The 26760-nt window shown below is 35.4% G+C and overlaps 1 protein-coding gene across 1 annotated transcript in view; it reads left to right on the top strand.

The window, feature by feature from the left end:
• ZCWPW2 (zinc finger CW-type and PWWP domain containing 2) overlaps positions 1 to 26760 on the top strand; it is an 81879-nt gene that overhangs the window by 21446 nt on the left and 33673 nt on the right. Inside the window, exon 3 of the mRNA XM_007460462.1 lies at positions 12048 to 12162. Coding sequence (XP_007460524.1) covers positions 12048 to 12162 — 115 coding nt within the window. The remainder of the gene's footprint in view (positions 1 to 12047; positions 12163 to 26760) is intronic.

Here is a 26760-nt window from a genome sequence, read left to right as displayed (position 1 = left end):
GGAAAGATGAAGTCCAAAACTCAGAGCCATATAACTGAAAGTGTACAATTGATATATTAACTGTTCTTTTCTTTAATTTCTCCACTTAAAAAAATTTCTTCTAACCAGTTACCAGGAACAGTCTGTGATTCAGGCAAAACCCTAAACAATGCAGATTGAACTGACTTTGAAAATAAATTCCAGAATTACCACTTCCTCACCATTTTGTTCAGCTCACAGGATATGAACTGATTGTGTCATATATTTAACCATCCTCTTCTCCTGGCTCTCCCACCTGCTTGTATGATTCTATTTTTAAACAGAATCCGAGCATCTGTCTGTAATAAATATGACATTTGTTTTCCCATAAACACATATTCCCTAAAAAACAAGCAAATATGGAGTAGAAAATAGCAGCCAAGTATGTTAACTGTCATTTAGGCTTAGGTCTTGATATCCATTCATACCGTTACTTAAAATTCTTTAAGCCAATCCTGACTTTTTTAAGGCTCAGAGCAAATGAGCACATGCTGATTTAAACCCATCTCCCACTTCTATTTAACATCCCCAGGTGGAGCAGGCAGCCTGGCCAGAGCTGTAGGAGACAGCAGCCCTGGAGATAAGCACGGGCCTTAAAAATTATCTATTGACCCAGTGCTCACTTGCTTCCTGTGCTTTATTTCATCAATATATTACTAATACTTTTACAGAACAATGAAATAATTTCTTGTTGCAGACTTAATGATACATTCAGTTTTGCAAAATAAAAATTCTACAGCTTGAAATCAAAATATATAAAATACTTTAAACTGTACACAATAAATAAAATTAAGGTTTTTTATTTTTTTAATTGTGCTAAAATATATGTAACATAAAATTTACCATTTTAACCATATATCCAGTGGTGATTTAAGTTTTTAACGGCTGATTAATAATCCTAGAAAAAATTTTCATAAGCAATGTAACTATGACATGATACAGAAAATGCCAGATGGTAGTTTCCGATCATTTTCAACACAATTTATTTCTTATGATAATGACCTACAAGCTCCTCATAACACCATCTTGGAGATTTGTGCAACAGAATGCCTTTTAGTGAAATATCATTTTATAGTCATTGAGCCCGTGAATTCTGGAGCCAGGTTGCCTGTGTATGAATCCCAGCTCTATCACTTACTGGCTGTATGAACTTGGGCAATGTCTAAACTCAGTGCCTCAGTTTCTTTATGTGTAAAATGAGGATAATAATAGTACCTACCTTGTAAGCTTGTTGGGAAGTAAAAAAAGTTGTAAAGTGCTTCAGAGTGTGCCTGACACTTAGTTATATAAGCATTGGATAGATTAGTAAATAAAAATAACAATGGACTCTTTAATAGTAGAATTCCTTTGGACATAAAGTACACACTCAGTCAACTCCTCCCTATTATAGGTAGAGTTTCTGTCTCATTTTCTTGGACTGCAGAGACTAAATGATAAATGTTTATATTCTGATCATTTATGACATTGATAACCAACATTTGAAAATGCTTTACATTTTATAAAGTACCTCTTACATATGCTATCTCATGTGATCTTCATTTATTGTTAAGAAAGTTAGGGCTCAGGTTAAGTGACTTGCCTGAGGTCACATAGCAGCAGGACTGGGACTGAAGCCCAGGTCTTCTGACTGCAAGCCCCAGGCTTTTACATTATATGTCAGCCTGCTTGAGGCTTACATTGGACCATCTGTTTCTAATCTTCATAAGCATACCAAATTCATAATAAGCTCTCATCTATAAACTGGAAAATCACAAAGCCCTTCTTATTGGTCTCCTGTTGTTAATTCAGCCAGCTTGATTAATTAACTTAACCTTTAACCAGGGCTTTTCAAAGTTGGACAAAGATGTGAAAGCTCTCTTCACGTTTAGTGCATTGATTCCCAGCCATAGATTTTGGGCCTCTTCGTGGCTGTCATTAAAAGCTAGTATTTATTATTTCATTCCCTTGTAATTCTCTTAGAAATAATTGGTTATTATTAACCTTGGTATCCTGATGCCAGGGTTTGTTTTTTTGTTTTACTCTGTTTTTGGTTCCCAAACTTGCTCATCATCACATTCTCCCATAGAGCTCTTTAAAAATATATATTCCTGAACCTGCATACTGGGGAGTGTGCTGAGAATCTCTACAGTTCCTCAGTGAATCTCAAGAACCACTGTATAGCAGATTTTCTCACCATAATACCTATTTTCTGGTTTACTAGAATTAACTAAAAAAGAGATATATGAAATATACATTATTTTATTATGTTTACTTTGTGCAATTTATGAATGTATTTATGAGTTTGTGGTGCTAAAGAAGCCATGCAAATCTTTAGCAAAATTGTGATGTTAGATTCCCCTGTCCCTTTAATTAGTGTCTCTCTTTGGTGGTGACTCATTGTCTCCCTGCTGTGATATCTGGAGCCCTCTTTCTTTCTCTCCTTCTCTCAAAATCTGGTTTCAGGTCCACACACTAAATGACAAATGTATTGGTTGTATAAAAATTGTTTTCTTGGGGCTTCACTGGTGGCGCAGTGGTTGAGAATCCGCCTGCCGATGCAGAGGATGCAGGTTCGTGCCCCGGTCCTGGAAGATCCCACATGCCGCGGAGCGGCTAGGCCCGTGAGTCATGGCCGCTGGGCCTTCGCGCCCAGAGCCTGTGCTCCACAACGGGAGAGGCTAGAACAGTGAGAGGCCCACGTACCGCAAAAAAAAATTGTTTTCTAAATGATGTCAGTCGAGATAACAGACCAGCCTAAAATGTTAGACTGGGTCTTCTTTAAAATCAACATGCAGTGGTTGTTTATCCATCTTGGTAGGAAAAGATCTTAGATATCCAAAATACTTAGAAAACATATGTTAAGGTCTAGGTTAATAAGGAGCTTATCTAGTAGCCTGTGATTTTTCTGATTTGTCCATTGGGGCTGTTTTACCTAAAACTGCTTGGCTTCCTTCCACTTCCCCACATCAAGGTTCAGGGTATGCTCAGGCCCTGGCATTGGTAATTCCCAGTGTTTCAAGCCAAGTAATGGAATCACACTGTAAAGATTTGACTCTCACATTTTCTTATTCTTTCTTTTCTGCCTAATTTCTCTCCTAGTACTCATTGCATTCTTGGTATTATCTTTCAAATTGATGTAAAGGATCAGACTAAACAGAGCTAGAACTTTTTTGGGGGGTTGGGGGGGTCAGCTTAACTGGTTCACACTTTCTAGTGGTATAGGAAGTGGGGGACCTAAGTTATTTTGATCTTAAAATCCTGCTGAGTTAGAGTAAGCAAATTCCTATTTATGATTTTGAAAGCATTATTGCTTCAAGTGTTCAATAATTTGAATGAGCTGTCTAAATAATCCAGAACCTGTGTTAAAGATGGCAGGTGAGAAGGGAGACAGGTGTTAGGAAGCCCAGGCGTGTGTGGTTCACAGGGGTGGCTGTGACTATCTTCTACTTGGCATCAAAGGAATGAGAATGTTCTTACTGTCGAGATTACTGGTTGCTGTTGGAGAAATCCAATTTAAGGAAGACAAGATAGCCTTGTGATTAACTTTCTGTTGGATTGCTTTAAGTGAAAACGATAGCTTTGGCCTGATAGTAAATATTTAGAAGGGTGCATCATAGAGCCAGCGAGGTGCACTGGAAGCTTGAATGTATAAATAGCAGCAGTCAACACGAATCCCCAGGCAGAGGACTTTATAACAGGTGGTGGTGTTGATCCTCAAACATTTAGCAGAGATGTATTATGAAGGAAAATTATTTTGTATTTCTTTAGGTTATGAAATCTGTGACTAATCTCCCCATGTTTCTAAAGGCATATTATAACTTAAAGTAATGAAATAACTTAAAGTAATTGTCAATATTTGAAGCCATTTCAATGAATTTATGAAGCCCAATAAAGCAATCTAGGTACTTATGATTCCAGTTTTCCAGATTTTTAATAGATGCTCAACATTATGTCTGAAGATAAATTTTCTAAATTGTAAATACTTTTATTTGCAGCTTTTATGTCTATATAATCAAAATTTGAATTGATAATTTTGGATAGTAAATGCTATATTGTACCTACAGGATGTTAGTGAGGCTCTACTGTCCCCCCAAATAGGTTATATTAAGCATTTGATTGAATTTAGTTTTAAAATTAAGTACTATTTTTTACATAACATTCAAAGTACTTGAAATTAGGCCCACTTTTTTTTTCAAGAAAAAAATACCACTAATATCATAGGATAAATCAGTGGCTCATGAAGTACTTTAAAGATCTGCATCCTTATAAAAAATGAAGTTTAATATCATCTTAGTAGTAATATCACCATATTATAATGCTAGATAGTCATCATGCTTATACATTTTTCTTTTACCTTTTTAGGGATAATAACATAATTCAGGGTTGTAGCCCAGCCTTTTAGTTTCATCCCCAGTTTCCTGTCTGGGCTTTCCCCATGCCATCCTGAATAAAAAATGTCTATAATACCCAAAATATTTACTGAGCTCCTATTATTTATACCAAGTCTAGGCTCTGAAGTGATCAAAACAGACAAAATTTAAATGCTGTCACGAGACTTAAATTAGTGGGATGAGACACATAGTCAACAAGTAAATTTTTTTTTAGTTGTTGACGAGTGCCATGGGGAGAAATGAAGGGAGAGACATAGGCAGGTAGAGTGAAGGAGCAGGGGTGGGGAGGAAAGACTCCACCTGCAGAGTCCACCTGCGCTAGGAAATCCTTCCCCACAGCCAGCCAGATACCAGTGGTTGGTTGATAGTAATTCTTGTTTTGATTATATTTTTCCCTTTCACTTATTCCAAAAAGTGGTCAGGCCCCTCATGTTCTCATGTCTCAGGGGCATTTTCTGTTGGGATCTAAAGCAGAGCTTACCTGTCTTGACCTGAGTTCCCTGAGGGTGGGCAGTAATGGGAACAGGGCAGGCAGGAGCAGCTAGGCAAGGAAGAGATTCCCTCAGACATGGAAGAGGACAGAGGTCTGCCGGTGTCCTGGGGAGTGGAACACCTTGGAGAAGAAGAGCACGAGGTGCACCAGGAGGTTGAAGCCATGCTGGCAAGGTTCCCAGCCTTGGAAAGGATCCTTTGGACCAGGCATGGCAAGGAAGCTGTTCGATTACCTGACTTCAAGGGACTTGAACAAAGATGTTATTCATGAAAACCTTATGCGTTGAGGAGTAATGATCTGTCCTCGCTGTTTGGGCACCATGTATTCCCTTCCAATTTACAGGAACCTAGAGAAAGTAAGGGGTGGCCCAAAAATGAGCAAGATCAAATTTCTTATCCTTGTTGGACAACGGCTGTCACATTCAATTTTATTTAGCGAAAAGAAGGTAATGTGACATTGCTCACACATTTGAGTTTGCGAAGTGAAACTTATCCTGCTGCAGCTCCAGATGATTATATCCTGATTAATTTTTATGTGGAGAAGCAATCTTAAAATAGAAAGCAACAGATGATATGAATTTCTGCCAGATTGCAGATTTCTTTTTACTGGCCTTACTGGGTGGACAAATACATAGGTATTCTTTTCTTTGAATGTGCCACTTCGTATTAGTATACGGTGATAGCACACAGCATGCTCAGTGAGTTGGAAGTTACTGAGAAGGGACATTCAGCCTCCTCCTCAGACCCTAGGAAATATGAAAATGGTACTGAGGCTCTCAGTCAGCCAGTGATGCTTGATTGGAACAAGATCACGTAGGAAAGTAGTTTACAAACTTCAATTTTGGATACAGCTAGGAATTTTCTCAGACATAGGCTACTATCTTTTCCTACCTAACAATCTGTTTAGTCTCAAATCTCGTCCTTACTGCAAATATTTACATGCTTATTCATCTATCAAGAACACATCTATCAAGAATTATCTTATTTATGCTCATAAATTCACACAAATTTTTAGACTATATGTCTTCCTTCTCTTTCTATGATGATTATTTTCCCCCTCCACCCTAAATTTAATAAAACTGATTGAGAAAACTCAAGTTGCCAAAGCAATATAAACATAATGAAAGATATGATATTGCCTCTTTTTTAAAAAATATTTATTTGTTTATTTTATTATTTTTTTGGCTGTGTCAGGTCTTAGTTGCGGCATGCGGGATCTTTGCAGCACGCGGGCTCTTCATTGCAGAGCAGGGGCTCCTCTCTAGTTGTGGTGCATGAGTTTCTCTCTAGTCGTGAACGCGGGCTCCAGAGTGCACAGGCTCATTACTTGGGGCACACAGGCTCTCTAGTTGTGGCGCGCAGGGTCCAGAGCACGTGGGCTCTCTAGTTGTGGCATGCAGGCACCAGAGCACGTGGGCTCTGTAGTTGCCGCACGCAGGCTTAGTTGCTCTGCAGCGTGTGGGATCTTAGTTCCCTGACCAGGGATAGAACAGCGTCCCCTGCATTGCAAGATGGATTCTTAACCACTGGACCACCAGGGAAGTCCCTGATGTTCTCTCTTGGGATCAAAGAATTTACTGGAATTTGAAGAATGCCCAGCCCTTCCTGTAGTCTCATCTAAAGTCATTGATCTTCATCCTTGACTTCATAAGCTTTTAGCTCCTTGGAAATCTGTTACAGAGCTGCCTTGAAGATTTCCTTCTTAAGATATTTAAAAGCTTGTCTGTGTTTTGTTTTGTTACTGTTGTTTACCTGGAAAACCTGTAGGACTCAAATGGAAAAACTATTATAAATAAAACTATTATAAACAACAGAAGAACTGTTACAAACAATAGGGAGATTCAGTTATGTGGCAGTTGTAAAATTACTCTAAAGTAGTAACAAATGTGAAAATATGAAGGGATAAATAGCATTTATAATAGCAACAAAGCATATATAATGTACTGGAGTAAGTTTAAGGAGCACCACATACAAGATCTATATGAATAAAACTTTAAAATGCTACCAAGAGACAGAAAATAAAACTTAAGGAAATGGAAAAATATAATCCTCTTCTTGGTTTGGAAGATTTAATATGGAAGGATGTCCATTCTCCTAAATTAATTTTAATGCAATCTCAATTTTTATTTATTTTTATTTTTTTAATTTTATTTTATATTGGAGTATAGTTGATTAACAATGTGTTGTTTCAGGTGTACAGCAGAGTGATTCAGTTATACATATACATGTATCTATTCTTTTTCAAATTCTTTTCCTGTTTAAGTTATTACAAGTATTGAGCAGAGTTCCCTGTGCTATACAGTAGGTCCTTGTTGGCTATTTTATATATAGCACTGTATACATGTCAATCCCAAACTCCCAATCTGTCATCCCCCACTTTCCCCAACCGGTAACCATAAGTTTGTTCTCTGAGTCTGTGAATCTGTTTCTGTTTTGTAAATAAATTCGTTTTGTATCACTTAACAGTTTCCACATATAAGCAATATCATATGATATTTGCCTTTCTCTGTCTGACTTACTTCACTTAATATGATAATCTCTAGGTGCATCCATGTTGCTGCAAACGGCATTATGTCATTCTTTTTAATGGCTGAGTAATATTCTATTGTATATATGTACCACATCCATTAAAAAGAACTTAAAAACCCTCCTACAGTTGACCCCATGAACAACCTGGGGGTTAGGGATGCCAACCCCCCTTGCAGTTGAAAATCCACCTGTAACTTTGCAGTAATTTCACAGTGCCCATCAAAGTTCACCTGTTCTGCACCCACAGATTTAACCAACCGTGGATTGTGTAGTACAGCAGTACCTATTTAGTGAAAAACTCCACATATAAAAGGAGCTGCAGAGTTCAAGCCTGTGTTGTTCAAGGGTCAAATTCTAACATTTGTAAGAAAATAAAACATAGAAGAGGGAGTTAGACCTATAAAATATAAAATTATAGTAATACTCTAATAGTTAAAGCAGTTTGATATTAACAGTTATTTGATAAATTAATAGAACAATATACAGTCCAAAAGTACTTGAAAATAGTTAATGACAAGGTTATATTCAAATAATTAAAGAAAAGTTGTATTGTTTAATAAATTATGTATGTACAACTGGCTAGCTACTTAGGAAAAAATGAAGCAGAAGCTATACCTCACACCTCACATCCAAATTAGTTCTAGAAGGATGAAAAATTTAAATGAACAAAAAAGAAAATACAAACATACTAAAAGATAAACTATTAACAGGAGATGTTCTCAATACATAGAGCAAAGGGCAATTTTTTAATATACAAAAATCACTTACAAATCAATGAGAAAACAACCAATATAAATATTAACACAGGATTTGAACAGTCATTCCATAGAAAAGAAAATATAAATGGCTTTTTAAAATATGAAAAATTGATGAATAAGTTCTAGGGAATCTAATGTACAGCATGGTGACTATAGTTAACATTAATTACTGTGTTATATACTTGAAAGTTGCTAAGAGAGTAGATCTTAAATGTTCTCACCACACACACAAATAAAGGTCAATGTGTATGTGTATCAAGTCATTGTGTAGTACTCCTTAAGTTTACACAGTTATTTGTCAATTATATCTCAGTAAAGCTGGAAAAAATATGAAAAATTGCTCATATTACAGAATTCAAAAAATGAAAATGATAACAAAAAGGAAATACCAATCTTTTCCTTAAAATATTGGCAGAGATCTAAGTTTGGTAATGGAAGTGTTCTCCAGAGTGTGAGGAAGCATTTGTTCATGGAGTGGTAAATTTTGACCACCTCACTCAAGAGTGATTTCACAAAAGCTTCCAAAATTTAAAATATGTATAAACTTGGCATTCAACATCTGAGGAATTTATGCTTCAATACACTTTCACATGGGTAAAGAGACATACAGACAAAAAAATTTTTATTGCAGCATTGTTTCATATTGCAAAATATTTGAAAAAACTTAAATCCGTCACAAGGGTGTTTGTAAGATAAATAATGGTACATGCCATACTACATATTTGGATATACATACATCTATATCCTCATTCCCTTGGTTTTCTCATCTAATTTCTTGCCTTTAAATATGGTGTGCGTGTGTGTGTGTGTGTGTGTGTGTGTGTGTGTGTCTATGTTTCCTACATTTTATCTGCAGTTCAGTTCTCTCTCCCGAATTCGCTTACCAAACTGCTACTTGGTATCTTCGCTTGGGTGTCATAATGCGTACTCAGCATGTCTGAACTCTTGATCTCCACCCCCCCGCCACTTCACTTCCTTGACAGCCTTCCCCATCTCAGTGGATGGCAAATCACATCCTCCTCTTGCTCAGTCCCAAAGCCTGAGAGTCATCCTTTCTTTCTCTCTTAACCAATCTTCAGTTGGTCAAGAAATTATTTTTGCTCTCCCTTCAGAGTATATCCAGAATCCTACCACTTTTCACCACAGTGGCTGCTATGACCTGATCTATACCACCATTATTTCTTGCCTGGATGATTGCAGTAGCCAGTCATCCACATCTACACTTGCCTTTGTATAATCAAAGCAAGCAGAGTGATTGTTGTAAAATGTTAAATCAAATCAAATCAAATGTTATTCTCCTGCTCAGAACTCTGTAATGGCTCCTGTTTCACTCAGAGTAAAAGCCCAAATCCCTACAATGGCCTGCAAGGACCTCCATGACCTGGCCCCTGTTAATTTATTGGACATCACTCCCTATTACTCGCTTCCTCATTCACCCACAACCACCTTCCCTTCTTTGATGCCTCTCAAATAAACTTGTATTCTCCCATCTTAAAGCCTTTTTTCTCTTCCTGCAGTGCTCTTTCCTTGGACATCTACAGGGCTAACTCCTTGACCTCCTTTAGGTCTTCGCTCAGTTGTCACTTTTTCAATGACAGTTACCCTGACCACTTTATTGCCTCATCTTTTCTTTATTACATAGTATTTATAACCTCTTAAACTGTAACCTTAACTTATTTGTTATGCTTATTGTGGGTTGTCTGTTTCACTGGTTAGAATGTAAGTTTTGTCTGTTTTCTTCAGTGATTGATCCCAAGGGTCTAGAATATGTTGAATAAATCCATAAATGAAGCAATCTGAAAGACAAATAGAAAAACTCAAAAGTATATAACAATTCATAGCAGTCTGTAAAAGCAGATATTTAAATGATGTAAATGCCTGTAGGTACATACGATGTCTCTGGAAGACTGTGAAAAAAACTGGTAATATTGGGTGTCTTTGGGAGAAACACTCAGTACTAGGGATGGATAGGGAGTCACATCCTACACTTTTAGAATCACTTCAATTAAAGAACAAACTAGTTGGAAAAAATCCAATGCATAGCTGAGCCTTATTCTGGAATTCAGAATTCTTTATAAAGTAAGAGCCTTTAACTTTTTGAGTTCTTTAGAAGATGTTTAATTGTATTACTACCACTAGGTGGCACATACTGATAAATTCTTAAAGATTCAGAGACACAGGTTTAAAAACTGCTTTTTCGTTCCCCAAACTTGCCAATTTATATTAGCAATGTATCACATTGGTTTTCCTCAAGAAATTTCCTTAACTTCAGTTGTTTAGTGCTATAACAGCTTACAGGTGATTTTTCACTACCCATTAATAGCATCATTACAACATTTGAGTTGCAGAAATGTCTTAAATCTGTAAATGTGGGGCTTCCCTGGTGGCACAGTGGTTGGGAGTCTGCCTGCCGATGCAGGGGACACGGGTTCATGCCCCGGTCCGGGAAGATCCCACATGCCATGGAGCGGCTGGGCCTGTGAGCCATGGCCTCTGAGCCTGTGCGTCCGGAGCCTGTGCTCCGCGACGGGAGAGGCCACAACAGTGACAGGCCCACATACAGCAAAAAAAAAAAAAAAAAAAAAAATCTGTAAATGTTAGCTTAGACATTCTTAAATTAGTTTAAATTTTCCAATGTTCATTGAATTGTATCCGCCTATCTTTTCTTTTTCCTAAGAAATAACTTAATAAATGAAATTTAAATATTCTATATACAAAACTAGGTTTTTGTTTGATATGTTTTTTTCATTGCTTTTATGCCAAATAAATTAGTGTCCAGGACCACATGCAGTGTAACACCTGTATTCTTTTTGATGGTGAAGTTTTCAAAAAGAAAATGGTGGCGTGTATTTTATAAATTGTAACATTTATAAACATTATAAAAACCTTTTTGGGGCAAGCTCTAAAATAACATTGGCAAAATTACTGGGCCAGATAATTTTTATAGTCATTTTAACCTAGAGATTCTTTGACTCTGTTTTTCTTTTCAAATTATATATTTTTAAAAAAATGATAAAAATCATCTTATTTACAAAACAGAAACAAATTCACAGACTTAGAGAACGAACTTATGGTTACTGGGGGAAAGGTTGTGAGGAGGGATAGTTAGGGAGTTTGGGATTGACATGTACACACTGCTGTATTTAAAGTGGATAACCAACAAGGACCAACTGTATAGCACAGGGAACTCTGCTCAATATTCTGTAACAACCTAATTGGGAAAAGAATTTGAAAAAGAATAGATTCAGGTATATGTATAACTGAATCACTTTGTTGTACACCTGAAACTAACACAACATTGTTAATCAACTGTACTCTAATATAAAACAGAAAGTTTAAAAAATAAAAATAGAGAACTAAAAAAAAAACTAAATAAACATTTAGAAAAAGTACCATATTCAAGTAGAATAACATTTATTGAGCGCTTACTATGCCTGAAAACAGTCATTTATTAGATGTGAATGGAATTAATTTTATTTATTACAATAAGAAACTAGGCTTTTCAGTTTTTATCACTTCATTATCATTGCTATGTTACTTAAAAGGGAATCAACATTATTCTGATAAAATAGATTAATATTCACTACTTGGTTACACTGGTGGTCTTAAGTTTTTGTAACTTTCTAAATATGAGATAAATCATATTAAAATATTATTTTAGTGAATTAAGACACTGACCCTTTTGGCTATTAACATGCAAAATTTCCACAACTTTGCTATATTCTAAAATACTAATAAAATAATAATTAGATAACAAAATCTAAGGAATATATTGTACAATGCTTAGATTTAGTTCCAGCTCAACAGCTAAATCAAGTCAATGTTAAAACAAAATTATATGCTTAAACATGAATCTTATTATTTTTCTCTCTTTCTTTAGCCAGGAAAATGTACGAATAAAAAGAAGTGGTATAAAAGTGCACTACAAGAAGCATACCTCCTCTATGGATACTCTCATGAGCAAAGACTGGAAAGGTGCTGCCTATCGAAACAGGGTACATGTGATTTTTTATTCTTTACCACCTCAAAATAAGGATTTATTCAGGTGCATGCTTTCTAAAATATATTTGCACATTTAAAAATTCCTCTCTCCTTTTCATAGGAAAATAGTATATCTTTGTCCAATGAAAAATCATTCTTATATTGGTTAATAGTATACATTTTTGCCCTCTGAAACTATTTTCCATGACTAAAAATGCAGTCTATTTAAATGTAGGTGTTTTAATTAGCACTCTGTCATCTTTGTTCTTAGCCTTTCTACATAGGTCCTCTTGTGTATTTCAAAGCATGTATTTCAAAATTAGAAGCCATGGCTTTAAAATATATTCCTGGAGTGAAACTTTTACTTGGATATGCTATATTATTTCAGAACAAAGTATTTTTCAAAATGTTTTATTTTTAAATAAATTCAAGGCAGAGATAGAAAAATAATCTTCAATGTTTTTAATTAGGTGAAAAAATATAATATTTCAAGTCATTTTCAAGGAAAGTTCTCTTGAATCATAAATATTATGGTTTATGGATAGCTTTTTTAATGAATTGATCATAAGGCATATAGCAGGTAGAACACATTTTTAACTCTAAAAAGAATGTAATAGTTGCATGGAAATGATTTTTCAATAAACAAATATATTAAAAAATTTTTCTGCTTAGTGATCATAAGAATTTATTTTATCTTACAAGGCCCCTTCTCATTTTATCCACCTAAAGTTCTAAAACAGATTATTCTATGGGAGGAGCTGGTCTTTGGTGCTAACTGAATTTTAAAGTAAGAGCGATATTTTTTATCCTGTGGAAAAGTTTAATATATATATTTTAAAAACTTATATGTAAAAACATTTTACTTGAAAAAAAGTTTAAGTGTTAACCTAGCCACCTAAGTTTAGATTTTAAAGCATATAAATAGGTTTGAAAAGAGTGGAAACAAGAATGACAAGCAAACTACTCTGGTCAAAAGACATTTATTACCACAAATGTGATTTTATTCCTTGTGCTGAAAATATAATGTCTCTGTTTATTAGCCATAAAGGTTGAACTCACTTTACTGTCACAAATACAATTTTACACTTTGCATGGGCTGTACATTTCTCTTGTGTAACCAGAGTAAACTTTGAAATATTTAGTTTTTTTAAACATTAATATTTTGAAGTAATATAATCTGTTACTTTAAAAAGTTATATTACAACCATTTTACACTAGCAATATCCTGCTTTCTCACTAAGTTATGGAACTATGCCGTTGCTGTTGTTGTGTGTGCCAGGGCGTTTATGTCTGGGTCCCTTGGCATTCTTACTTGTCCAGACTCTTGAGCCGGGTTATATCTGATCGGTTTTGCAGGAACAGACCATTTTCTAGCTGAAAGTCTGATGATTTTTGCATGCAGAATTTGTGTAATTCAGCCTGATTGTAGAGAGCCATATGCCTAAGGACTGTCATTTTGTGCCTGAAGTAGCCCAAATTGACAGACACGAACAAGACTTCCAGGAACTCAGTCTTTGCCATCATGGGCTCACTCATTACATACTCACTCTTCATTGTCTCCAAAATAAGCAGTTTAGTCCCGTGCCTGCTTAGCTTCCAGGGTGGATTCTAGGACGTATTCAGCTTCTTACTGTATTCAAAGTAGTTTTGAGAGGTAATTAACCATTATTCAGATATTTTACAAAAGGTTAGTTGCTTAGAGGCAAACCACTTATTTCATTCCAGCAACTTTGAGGATTTCTTTACCCCCAAAATTCATTCTTTCAACCTAGAAATAATTACTACTAATTTTTTTGGCCTAAATTCTTCCTACCCTGCAGAAATTGGCCCACTATTATGTTTGATGCAATTGTTTCATTGTTGAAATCTACAGGGTCAGTCAATGATACATAAATATAGACCCAGTCATAGTATAACAAAATTCCATGTCCTATACACATGATTTGGTTACCGTGTTTTTGTTGTATTAACTATTACTCCAAATCAGTGATTCTTCTGTTGGGTCTAGAAAACATCTTCTTATATAGGAAATTCATTATTTTTTATTTTCAATTGTATTTTTTAAATGAATAGGGTGTTACTCATATAGTCTCTTTATAACTCAGCATTAGGATTTTGTATTATTTGTAGGATGAATATTTTTTATATATTCTACATTTTAGAGTAGATGTCCTTATCTCTACCCTTGTTTCTCAGAATTATTTATTTTTAAATATACTAATTTTTTAGAGCACTTTCAGGTTCATAACGAAATTAAGCAGAAAGTACAGAGTTCCCATATACCCCCTGCCTTGCACACGCACAGCATCACTCACTGTCAACATCCTGCACCACAGTGGTTCATTTGTTGCAACCTATGGACCAACACTGACACATCATTATAACCCAAAGTCCATAGTTTACATTAGGGTTCACTCTTGGTGTTGGACATTCTATGGGTTTTGACAAATATATACAGTGACATGTATCTACCACTTTAGTATCATACAGAATTGTTTCATTGTTCTAAAAATCCCATGTTCCACCTATTCATTCCTCTCCCAGCCCAATCCCTACCCCTCTGATTGGCAACTACTGTCCTTTTTTTTTTTTTCAAATTTATTTTTATTGGAGTATAGTTGCTTTACAATGTTGTGTTAGTTTCTACTATACAGCAAAATGAATCAGCTATGCGTATACATATATCCCCTCTTTTTTGGATTTCCTTCCCATTTAGGTTACCACAGAGCATAAAGTAGAGTTCCCTGTGCTATACATTACGTTCTTATTTGTTGTCTATTTTATACATGGTGTCAGTAGTGTATATGATCAATCCCAATCTACCCATTCGTCCCACACACACCACCCTTTCCCCCTCAGTATCCATACATTTGTTCTCTACTTCTGTATCTCTATTTCTGCTTTGCAAATAAGATCATCTATACCATTTTTCTAGATTCCACATATATGTGCTAATACACGATATTTGTTTTTCTCTTTCTGACTTCACTCTGTATGATACTCTCTAGGTCTATCCACATCTCTACAAATGACCCAATTTCATTCCTTTTTATGGCTGAGTAATATTCTATTTTATATATGTACCACATCTTCTTTATCCATTCCTCTGTTGATGGGCATTTAGGTTGCTTCCATGTCCTGACTATGGTAGATAGTGCTGCAGTGAACATTGGGGTGCATGTGTCTTTTTGAATTATGGTTTTCTCTGGGTATATGCCCAGTGGTGGGATTGATGGATCATATGGTAGTTCCATTTTTAGTTTTTTAAGGAACCTCCATACTGTTCACCATAGTGGCTGTATTACATTCCCACCAACAGCATAGGAGGGTTCCCTTTTCTCCACACCCTCTCCAGCATTTACCATTTGTAGATTTTTTAATGCTGGCCATTCTGACCGGTGTGAGATGATACCTCATTGTAGTTTTGATTGCATTTCTCTTATAATTAGTGATGCTGAGCATCTTTTCATGTGCTTCTTGGCCATCTGTATGTCTTCTTTGGAGAAATGTCTATTTAGGTCTTCTGTCCATTTTTGGATTGGGTTGTTTTTTTGATATTGAGCTCTATGTGCTGCTTGTATATTTTAGAGATTAGTCCTTTGTCAGTTGCTTCATTTGCAAATACTTTCTTCCATTCTGAGGGTTGTCTTTTTGTCTTGTTCATGGTTTCCTTTGCTGTGCAAAAGCTTTTAAGTTTCATTAGGTCCCATTTGTTTGTTTTTAGTTTCATTTTTTATTGTCATTAATCTAGGAGGTGTTTCAAAGAAGATCTTGCTGCAATTTATGTCAAAGAATGTTCTGTCTACATTTTCCTCTTAAGAGTTTTATAGTGTCTGGCCTTACATTTAGGTCTTTAATCCATTTTGAGTTTATTTTTGTGTGTGGTGTTAGGGAGTGTTCTAATTTCATTCTTGGACATGTAGCTATCCAGTTTTCCCATCACCACTTATTGAAGAGGCTGTCTTTTCTCTGTTCTTGCCTCCTTTGTCATACCTTAGGTGACCATAGGTGCATGGGTTTATCTCTGGGCTTTCTATCCTGTTCCATTGATCTTCTGTTTTTGTGCCAGTACCATACTGTCTTGATTACTGTAGCTTTGTAGTATAGTCTAAAGTCAGGGAGCCTGATTCCTCCTGCTCTATTTTTCTCTCTCAAGATTGCTTTGACTGTTTGGGGTCTTTTGTGTTTCCATATAAATCTTAAAATTTTCTGTTCTAGTTCTGTGAAAAATGCCATGGGTAATTTGGTAGGGATTGCGTTGAATTTCGAGATTGCTTTGGGAAGTATAGTCATTTTCACAATATTGATTCTTCTGATTCAAGAACATGGTATAGCTCTCCATCTGTTTGTGTTGCCTTTGAATTCTTTCATCAGTTTCTTATAGTTTTCTGCATACAGGTTTTTGCTTCCTTAGCTAGGTTTATTCCTAGGTATTTTATTCTTTTTGGTGCAGTGGTAAATAGGATTGTTTCCTTAATTTCTCTTTCTGATCTTTTGCTGTTAGTGTATAAGAATGTAAGAAATTTCTGTGTATTAATTATGTATCCTGCAACTTTACTAAATTCATTGATTAGCTCTAGTACTTTTCTGGAGGTATCTTTAGGATTTTCTGTGTATAGTATCATGTCATCTGCAAACAGTGACAGTTGTACTTCTTCTTTTCCAATTTGGATTCCTTTTATTTCTTTTTCTTTTCTGATTGCTGTGGCTAGGACTTCCAAAACTATGTTGAATAATAATGGCAAGAGTGGACACTCTTGTCTTGTTCCTGATCTTAGAGGAAATGCTTTCAGTTTTTCACCATTGAGAATAATGTTTGCTGTAGGTTTGTCATATATGTCCTTTATTATGTTGAGCTAGGTTCCCTTTATGCCCACTTTCTGGAGAGATTTTATGATAAATGTGTGTTGGATTATCTATTGAGATGATCATATGTTTTTATTCTTCGATTTGTTAATACGGAGTATCAGATTGATTGATAGGCATATACTGAAGAATCCTTGCATTGCTGGGATAAATCCTACTTGATCATGGTGTATGATCCTTTTAATGTGTTGTTGGATTCTGTTTGCTAGTATTTTGTTGAGGATTTGTTCATCAGTGATATTGGCTTGTTGTCTTTTTTTGTAGTGTCTTTGTCTGGTTTTGGTATCAGGGTGATGGTGGCCTCGTAGAATGAGTTTGGGAATGTTCCATCCTCTGTAATTTTTTGGAAGAGTTTGAGAAGGATAGGTGTTAGCTCTTCTCTAAATGTTTGATAGAATTCACCTGGGAAGCCATCTGGTCCTGGACTTTTATTCACTGGAAGATTTTAAGCACAGTTTCAATTTCATTACTTCTGATTGGTCACTTCATATTTTCTATTTCTTCCTTTTTCAGCCTTGGAAGGTTGTACTTTTCTAAGAATTTGTCCATTTCTTACAGGTTGTCCATTTTATTGGCATATGATTGCTTGTAGTAGTCTCTTATGATCCTTTGTATTTCTGTGATGTCAGTTGTAACTTCTTTTTCATTTCTAATTTTATTGATTTGAGTCCTCTTTTTTTTTGATGAGTCTGCTAAAGGTTTATCAATTTTGTTTATCTTCTCAGAGAACCAGCTTTTAGTTTTATTGATCTTTGCTATTATTTTCTTCATTTCTATTTCATTTACTTCTGCTCTGACCTTTATGATTTCTTTCCTTCTACTGTCTTTGGATTTTGTTTGATCTGCTTTGTTTAGTTGCTTTAGGTGTAAGGTTAGGTTGTTTATTTGAAATTTTTCTTATTTTTTGAGGTAGGAATGTATTGCTCTACACTTGGCTCTTAGAACTGCTTTTGCTGTATCCCAAAGGTTTTGGGTCATTGTGTTTTCATTTTCATTTGTTTCTAGGTATTTTTTTATTTCCTCTTTGATTTCTTCAGTGATCACTTGGTTATTTAGTAGCGTATTGTTTAGCCTCCATGTTTTTATATTTTTCACAATTTTTTTCCTGTAATTTATTTCTAATCTCATAGCGTTATGATTGGAAAAGATGCTTGATACAATTTCAATTTTCTAAAACTTACCGAGGCTTGATTTGTGACCCAAGATGTCCATCTATCTTGGAGAATGTTCCATAAGCACTTGAGAAGAAAGTGTATTCTTCTGCTTTCTGGTGGAATGTTCTATAAATATCAATTATGTCTGTTTGTTCTATTGTGTCATTTACAGCTTGTGTTACCTTATTTATTTTCTGCTTGGATGACCTGTCCATTGGTGTAAGTGGGGTGTTAAAGTCCCCGACTCTTATTGTGTTACTGTTGATTTCCTCTTTTAAGGCTGTTTGCATTTGTCTTATGTATTCAAGTGCTCCTGTGTTAAGGTGCATAAATGTTTACAATTGTGATATCTTCTTGGATTGATCTCTTGATCGTTATGATTGTAATAGTCATATGATCGTTGTCTCTTGTAATAGTCTTTATTTTAAAGTCTATTTTGTCTGATATGAGTATTGCTATTCCAGCTTTCTTTTGATTCCCATTTGCATGGAATATCTTTTTCCATCCCCTCACTTTCAGTCTGTATGTGTCCCTAGGTCTGAAGTGGGTCTCTTGTAGACAGCGTATATATATTGGTCTTGTTTTTTTATCCATTCAGCTAGTCTGTGTCTTTTGGTTGGAGCATTTAATCCATGTTACATTTAAGGTTATTATCAATATGCATGTTCCTGTTATCATTTTCTTAATTATTTTGGGTTTGTTTTTGTAGGTCTTTTTCTTCTCTTCTGTTTCCCAGCTAGAGAAGTTCCTTTAGCATTTTTTGTAAAGCTGGTTTGGTGGTGCTGAATTCTTTTAGTTTTTGCTTGTCTGTAAAGCTTTTGATTTCTCTGTCAAATCTGAATGAGATCCTTGCTGGGTAGAGTAACCTTGGTTGTAGATTTTTCCCTTTTATCACTTTAAATATGTCCTCCTGCCACTCCTTTCTGGCCTGCAGAGTTTCTGCTGAAAAATCAAGCTGATAACCTTATGGGGATCCCCTTGTTGGTTATTTGTTGATTTTCCCTTGCTGCTTTTAGTATTTTTTTTCTGTGTATTTAATTTTTGTTAGTTTGATTAATATATGTCTCGGCATGTTTCTCCTTGGGTTTATCCTGTATAGGGCTGTCTGCACCTCCTGGATTTGATTGACTATTTCCTTTCCCATGTTAGGGAAGTTTTCAACTATAATCTCTTCAAATATTTTCCCAGGCCCTTTCCCTTTCTCTTCTTCTTCTGGACCCCTATAATTCGAATGTTGGTGTGTTTAATGTTGTCCCAGAGGTCTCTGAGACTGTCCTCATTTCTTTTCATTCTTTTTTCTTTATTCTGCTCCTCGGCAGTTGTTTCCACCATTCTATCTTCCAGCTCACTTATCCATTCTTCTGCCTCAGTTATTCTGCTCTTGATTCCTTGTATTTTTCATTTCAGTTATTGTATTGTATATCACTGATTGTTTGTTCTTTAGTTCTTCTAAGGCCTTGTTAAACATTTCTTGTATTTTCTGTATCCATGCCTCCATTCTGTTTCCAAGATCTTGGATCATCTTTACTTTCATTACCCTGAATTCTTTTTCAGGTAGATTGCCTATTTCCTCTTCATTTATTTGGTCTTGTGGGATTTTACTTTGCTCCTTCATCTGCAACATATTTCTCTGTCATCTCATTTTGTCTAACCTACTGTGTTTATGGTCCCCTTTCTGCAGGCTGCAAGGTTGTGGTTCCTTTTGCATCTGCTGTCTACCCCCTGATGAGTGAGGTTGGTCTGGGGGCTCGCATAGGCTTCCTGGTGGAAGGGACTGGTGCCTGCACTCTGGTGGGTGAAGCTGAATCTTTTCCCTCTGACGGGCAGGGTATGTTTGGGGTGTTTGTGAGCTTACTACGACTTTAGGCAGCCTGTCTGCTGATGATCATGTTATGTGCAAACAAAGATAGTTTTATTTATTTCTTCTCAATTTGTATCTTTTATTTCTTTTATTGTCCTATTGCATTAGTTAGGAGTTCCAGTACAATATTGAAAGGAGTGGTGAGGAGGGAATGTCTTTGACTTGCTCCTGATCTTAGTGGGAAAGCTTTGCATTTCTCACCATTAAGGATGATGTTAGCTGTAGATTTTTTGTAGATTCTCCTCAAATTGAGGAAGTTTCCCTCTATTCCTAGTTTGCTGTGAGTTTTTATCATGAATGGGTGTTGGATTTTGTCAGGTGCTTTATCTGCTTCTATTGATATGATCATGTGACTTTTCTTCTTTAGCCTATTGATGTCATGGATTACATTAATTGATTTTGAATGTTGAACCAGGCTCGAATACCTGGAATAAATCTTACTTGATTGTGGTGTGTAATTCTTTTTTATACATTGGTGGATTTGGTTTGCTAATATTTTGTTGAGGGTTTTTGCATCTATGTTCATGAGAAATATTGATTGCTCTGTGGTTTTCATGTAATGTCTTTATTTGGTTTGGGTATTTCAGGTAATACTGGCTTCATTGAATGAATTAGGAAGTATTATGTTCACTTCTATCTTCTGAAAGAGTTTATAGAGAATGGGTATAGTTTCTTCTTTAAATGTTTGGTAGAATTCACCAGAGAACTCACCTGGGCTTGATGCTTTCTGTTTTTGGAAGTTTATTATATTGATTCAATTTTTAAACAGATACAGGCTCTTCAGAGTGTCTATTTCTCCTGTGTGACTTTTGGCAGATTGTGTTTTTCAAGGAATTTGTCCATTTCATCTAGGTTATCAAATTTGTGGGCATGGAGTTATTCATAACATTTATTTATTATCCTTTTAAAGTCCATGGGATCTGTAGTGATGCCCTCTCTTTCATTTTTCGACACTAGTATTTCTGTTTTCTCTTTTCTTTTCTTAGTTAGCCTGGCTAGAGGCTTACTGATTTTATTGATTTTTCAAAGAAACAGCTTTTGGTTTTATTAATATTCTCTCTTGATTTCCTGTTTCCAATTTCATTTGTTTCTCCTCTAATTTTTATTTCTTTTCTCATGTTTACTTTAGATTTAACTGGCTCTTCTTTTTCTAGCTTCCTAAGGTGGAAGCTTGGCATACTGGTTTTAGATCTCTGGTCTTTCATAATATATGCATTTAATGCTATAAATTCCCCTCTAAACACTGCTTTCACTGTATCTCACAAATTTTGATAAGCCATATTTATTTTTTCATCTCATTCAAAATATTTTAAAATTTCTTTTGAGAATTTTTTTGACCCATATGTTATTTAGAAATGTGTTGTTAAAGCTCCAAGTATTTTGGAATCTTCCAGTTATCCTTCTGTTTCTGATTTCTACTTTTATTCCGTTGTGATATGAGAGCAGATTATTGGATTGGATTGGTCAAAAATTCTTTCAGGTTTTTCCGAAACATCTTACGGAAAAACCCGAGCAAACTTTTTGGACAACCCTATATGATATCTATTTCTTTAACTTTTTAAGGTATGTTTTACGGCCCAGAATGTAGTCTGTCATGGTGAATGTTCCAAGCAAGCTTGAGAAGAATGTCTGCTGTTGTTAAATGAAGTAGTCTATAGTCTGATCTGCCTTTTGTAGTGTTAATTGAGCACTTCATATAATTCTGTTTTCTCTCCTTTCTTAGCATATCAATTATTCTTTCGTTTTAATTTTTCTAGTGGTTTTCCTACAGTTTGCAATATTCATTTACAGTTATCCAAGTCCACTTTCAAATAACACTTTATAACTTCATGAGTAATGAATGTACTTTATATTAACAAAAATTTCCTGATTCCTCTTCTGTCCGTTGTATCATTGTTGTCATTCATTTCATACACACACACACACACACACACACACACACACAATATATATTATTGAATATATTGTTGCTATCATTTTGAACAAAGTATTTTCTGTTAGATACATTAAGAATGAGAAAAATAAAAGTTTTTACTTTTACTTAGTCATTCTCTGCTGCTTTTCCTTTATGTAGACCCAAATTTCTGGTTTATACCATTTTCTATCTCTTTTATAATTTTTTAAATAGATTTATTTATTTTTATTTGTTTATTTTTGGCTGTGTTGGGTCTTCATTTCTGCTCGTGGGCTTTCTCTAGTTGCGGTGAGCGGGAGCTACTCTTCGTTGCGGTGCATGGGCTTCTCACTGCAGTGACTTCTCTTGTTGTAGAGCACGGGCTCTAGGCACACAGGCTCTAGAGTGCAGGCTCAGTAGTTGTGGTGGACGGGCTTAGTTGCTCTGCGGCATGTGAGATCTTCCCAGACCAGGGCTCGAACCCGTGTCCCCTGCATTGGCAGGCAGATTCTTAACCACTGCACCACCAGGGAAGTCCCTCTGTCTCTCTTTTAACATTTCTTGTAAGGCAGGACTTCTAGCAATAAATTCCCCCAATTTTTCTTTGTCTCACAATTTGTATATTCCTTTACTTTTGAAGAATAATTTTACAGGGTACAGAGGTCTAATTTCGTGTGTTTTTTCTCTCAATACTTTAAATATTTCACTCCACTCTCCTCTCGCTTGCACAGTTTCTGAGAGGAACTGGATGAAATTCTTATCTTCCCTCCTTTATAGGTAAGGAGCAAAGATAAGAATTTCCCCTCTCTGGCTTCTTTCAAGAATTTTCTTTATTTTTTATTTTTCTGCAGTTTAAGTAGGACATGCCTAAGTGTAGTTTTTATTGGCATTTGTCCTGCTTGGTGTTCTCTGAGCTTCCTGGGGCTATGGTTTGGTATCTGACATTAATTTGGGGAAATTGTCAGTCATTATTAATTAAAATATTTCTTCTGTCCCTTTCTCTCTCTCTTTTCCTTCTGGTATTCCCATTACACACGTGTTACACTTTTGTAGTTGTCCCATAGATCTTGGGTATTCTGTTCAGATTTTTTTTCAGTCTTTTTTCTTTTTGCTTTATCTTTTTCTTTTTTACTTTTTTCTTTTTGCTTTATCAGTTTTAGAAGTTTTTATTGATGTATCCTCAAGGTCAGAGTCTTTTCTCAGCTGTGTCCAGTCTACTGATGAGCCCATCAAAGGCATTCTTCATTTCTATTACAGTGTTTTGATCTCTAGTATTTCTTTTTTATTATTTCTTAGAATTTCTCTATCTCTAATTACATTGGGCACCTGTTCTTGCAAGTTGTCTACTTTCAACGTTAGAGCCCTTGGTATATTAACTGTAGTTGCTTTAAATTCACAGTCTGATAATTCCAACATCTATGCCATATCTGGGTCTGCTTCCAGCGCTTGCTCTGTCACTTCAAACTGTGATTTCCCTTTTAGTATGCCTTGTAATTTTTTGTGGAAAGGTGAATATGATGTACCAGGTAAAAAGAACTGTGGTAAAGAGGCCTTTACTAGTGCAGTGGTAAGGTGTGTGGGGTAGGAGAGGCATTTTGGAGTCCTGTGATTAGGTCTCAGTCCTGGGCTTTAAGTTTTAATGAGTGCTTCTCATTTTTTTTTTACCGCTTAGGTGGTCCATGATGGCTAAAGGGGGCTGGAGTTGGAATTCCCTTCCCCCACATGGAAGGCTACAACAGGCTGGATTTGGGCATTTCCCTTCCTCCAGGCTGGTTAGGCTCTGAAAAAACCCCAGTAGGTTAGGTTCTGGTAAAATAGTTTCTCTTGAGGGCAGGCCTTGTTAGAAGAATTGAAAGCTCTGGCATATTTCAGAACCCTTACTTTTTTCCTCCCACTGCCTGAAGCACAGGGAATTATTTTCCCAGTTGGCACTGTGAGAACTTGATGGAGCTCCTGGAGGTAAATTCACCAAAGTACATCTCCCTCCCCCAGGACTGGATCCCTCTGGGGTTTTTCTCTCTCAGGCTTGTTCACACTGAGCCTCCAGCACTTCCTGGATTTCAGTTCCTATTTCCCTCCCAGGCATTGGCTCTTGGCAAGGTTTCAACTCCAGTAAATTGTGGTTCTTTTAATTTGCCAGTAAGCAATTTGTCTCTCCAAATTTGGGGGCAGTGGTTTGCCCTGTGAACTCACTCCCTGAGGGTTCTAAGAAGAGTTATTGATTTTCAGTCTGTTCATCTTTTTACTTGTTGTTAGGACAGAGTGGTGACTTCCAAGCTCTTTACTGACAGACAGAAAACTGGACTGTCCTTTTTGTTTTTAAGAAAATGCTCTCAGCTGTCATGTTTAAAGAACATACTGACAGTTTTTCTGAGGCCATGAATGGACAAGCTTTAGTAAAATTATTTAAAGAAGAGAAGCCATTGATTTATATTAATATTTGTATCTCTCTCTAATATGGTTGTAAATAAAAATTTTAGCATCTGTTATGGGTCATGAGGCATAACCATCGCTACTCATTTGGAACATTTTCATTTTCTACCTGCAGCTTCTCTTTTATACTTTAAAAATATGATTTGGATGTAGCTCAGAAGAGGCCCTTTTAATTATCCAAATCTACATTTCCAGTTAACTGCTTTTCACTCTGTATGTGAGGGTCCTTACATGCAGAGATTTCTGAAGGGAGGAAATTAAACCTTTCTCACTAGGGAGAATACAGCTCTTAGAAAGTAGTTAATGCTGCTGAAGTTGAACATGGACCTACTGTTACTATCAGAGAAACCGCTAGTGATTGTTTTGTTTTTAACTATTACATTAGAATTTTCCTTTGGCATTTGAAATTAGAGTGGTTCTCTTGCATTGGAAGACGATTCTGCAACTTTTGAGCATAAAATGTTCCTTGAACAACAGTTTGGATATTTCTGTTCCCAATTCATCTCCCTACTGGAAATTTTACATAAGAATGACTTACATTTTGAGGAGAAACATAAATTTCTATTCTGTTATCATTAACTCTCAATATATGATCAGGGTCCTTTGGATCCAATTTTAGTTTCTGTGTTTCTTTTTGTGCAGTTTTAGCCATTTGTACAGATTAATATTTCATTGTGATTTTTATTGTTATCAGAGGTCTCCAAAAGAACAGGGAGGAAAACAATTTTTAGATACAACAGAACTTATTCTATCTTGTAACTGCTATCAGGTTTCACTGGGCCACGATCTTATTTTTTCCTCTCTTTTGAAACATTTTGCTATTTTATCATTACTCATCAATTATTTCCAACTATGTTTGAAGACAAATAATTATTTAAATGGAATAATGATGGAATCACTTAAAAAGAGACAATAGTGAAATATATCATCAGTGAACTATTTTTCCTAGTACTACAAGGAGGTCTCTCTCTTTCTCTAACACACATACCAATTAGCTAAAATGGAAGAGAACATTTTTGATTATCTAAAATCCACCAGACATTGTTTTAGGAGCTTTATTTATGTAGATTATATTATTTAAATCTCACAGTATACCAATATATTACTCCTGGGTTATCAGTAAAGAAACTGAAGGTCTGAGAACATACAGTGTTTTATATTTTACACTGTCTAGTATAGTAACTTATGCCATGTAAATATTCTATGTATTTCAATTAATACATTATACTAATTTGTTCAGGTACAATGTATATTTCAGATCCATATAATATTTTGAATAAAATACATATATATTTGATTAACTATAATTAAATAGCACCTGTACATATGAAAAATGGTCCCTGCCTTGAGTCACATCTTAGCCTTGCAGAGTGCTTACACATATATAGAAGTAACTGTAATATCAGTACAAGTTAGAAAGTTCTATGGACTAAGGTGACTATGGATTTGCAAAAGAGATGGGAATTTCTCCTAGTTGAAGAATCATCTGTGTTGGTAGATGGTCTTGTACGTTCATCAGTAGGGAAAAAGTACTCCAGAAGAAGGGATTATTTCAAGCACACAGCTGAGCACAGGGGGCAGTTTACATGTGGCCAGCCAGTTGTAGGTATAAATATAATAACCTGCTCCTCTAGATTTCTATGTTTTATGCAAATAGTTTTTTTACTACAAAATTTGCTTTTAGATAGCAAGCATTTATTTTCTCTTATATTCATGGGTATTTATCCTTTTTATTTGTTTTACATGTTCATTGTGAATTATAATTCTATATTGATAAATTAAATTTCTATGCATTTTTCTTTAATGTTAAATGTAACCCTAAAAATTTACAATTAATGTCCATAGCTCTTTCCATTTTTCATTACCACAATATTAAGGATTCTAAAACATATCTATGAATAAATATTTACATATAATTATTCAATTATGGAATTCCAGATTAAACATGTTTTAAAAATCCAACAGTTATGCCAATGATTTTTACTAATACACACACATATATACTTTTGCTCATATCAAAATGACATCTTGAAGTAATTTTCTATACAGTTGACCCTTGAACAACGTGGGTTGGAACTGCGTGAGTCCACTTACATGCAGATTTCAACGAATTCACTTAATAAATATATGGAAAATTTGGGGGAGATTTGTGACAACTTGAAAAAATTCACAGATGAACTGCATAGCCTAGAAATATTGAAAAAATTAAGAAAAAGGTATGTCATGAATGATTAAAATATATGTAGATACTAGTCTATTTTATCATTTACTACCATGAAATATGCACAAATCTATTATAAAAAGTTAAAATTTATCAAAATGTATGCAAACACAGATAGTACGTGGAACCATTCATAGTCGAGAGAAATGTAAACAAGCATAAAGATGCAGTATTAAACCATGA

Source organism: Lipotes vexillifer, unplaced genomic scaffold (genome assembly GCF_000442215.2).
Source record: "Lipotes vexillifer unplaced genomic scaffold, Lipotes_vexillifer_v1.1 scaffold351, whole genome shotgun sequence".
NCBI lineage: Eukaryota > Metazoa > Chordata > Mammalia > Artiodactyla > Lipotidae > Lipotes > Lipotes vexillifer.
The sequence above is the reverse complement of the archived record's forward strand: the minus strand, read 5'-3'. Positions and strand labels throughout refer to the sequence as shown.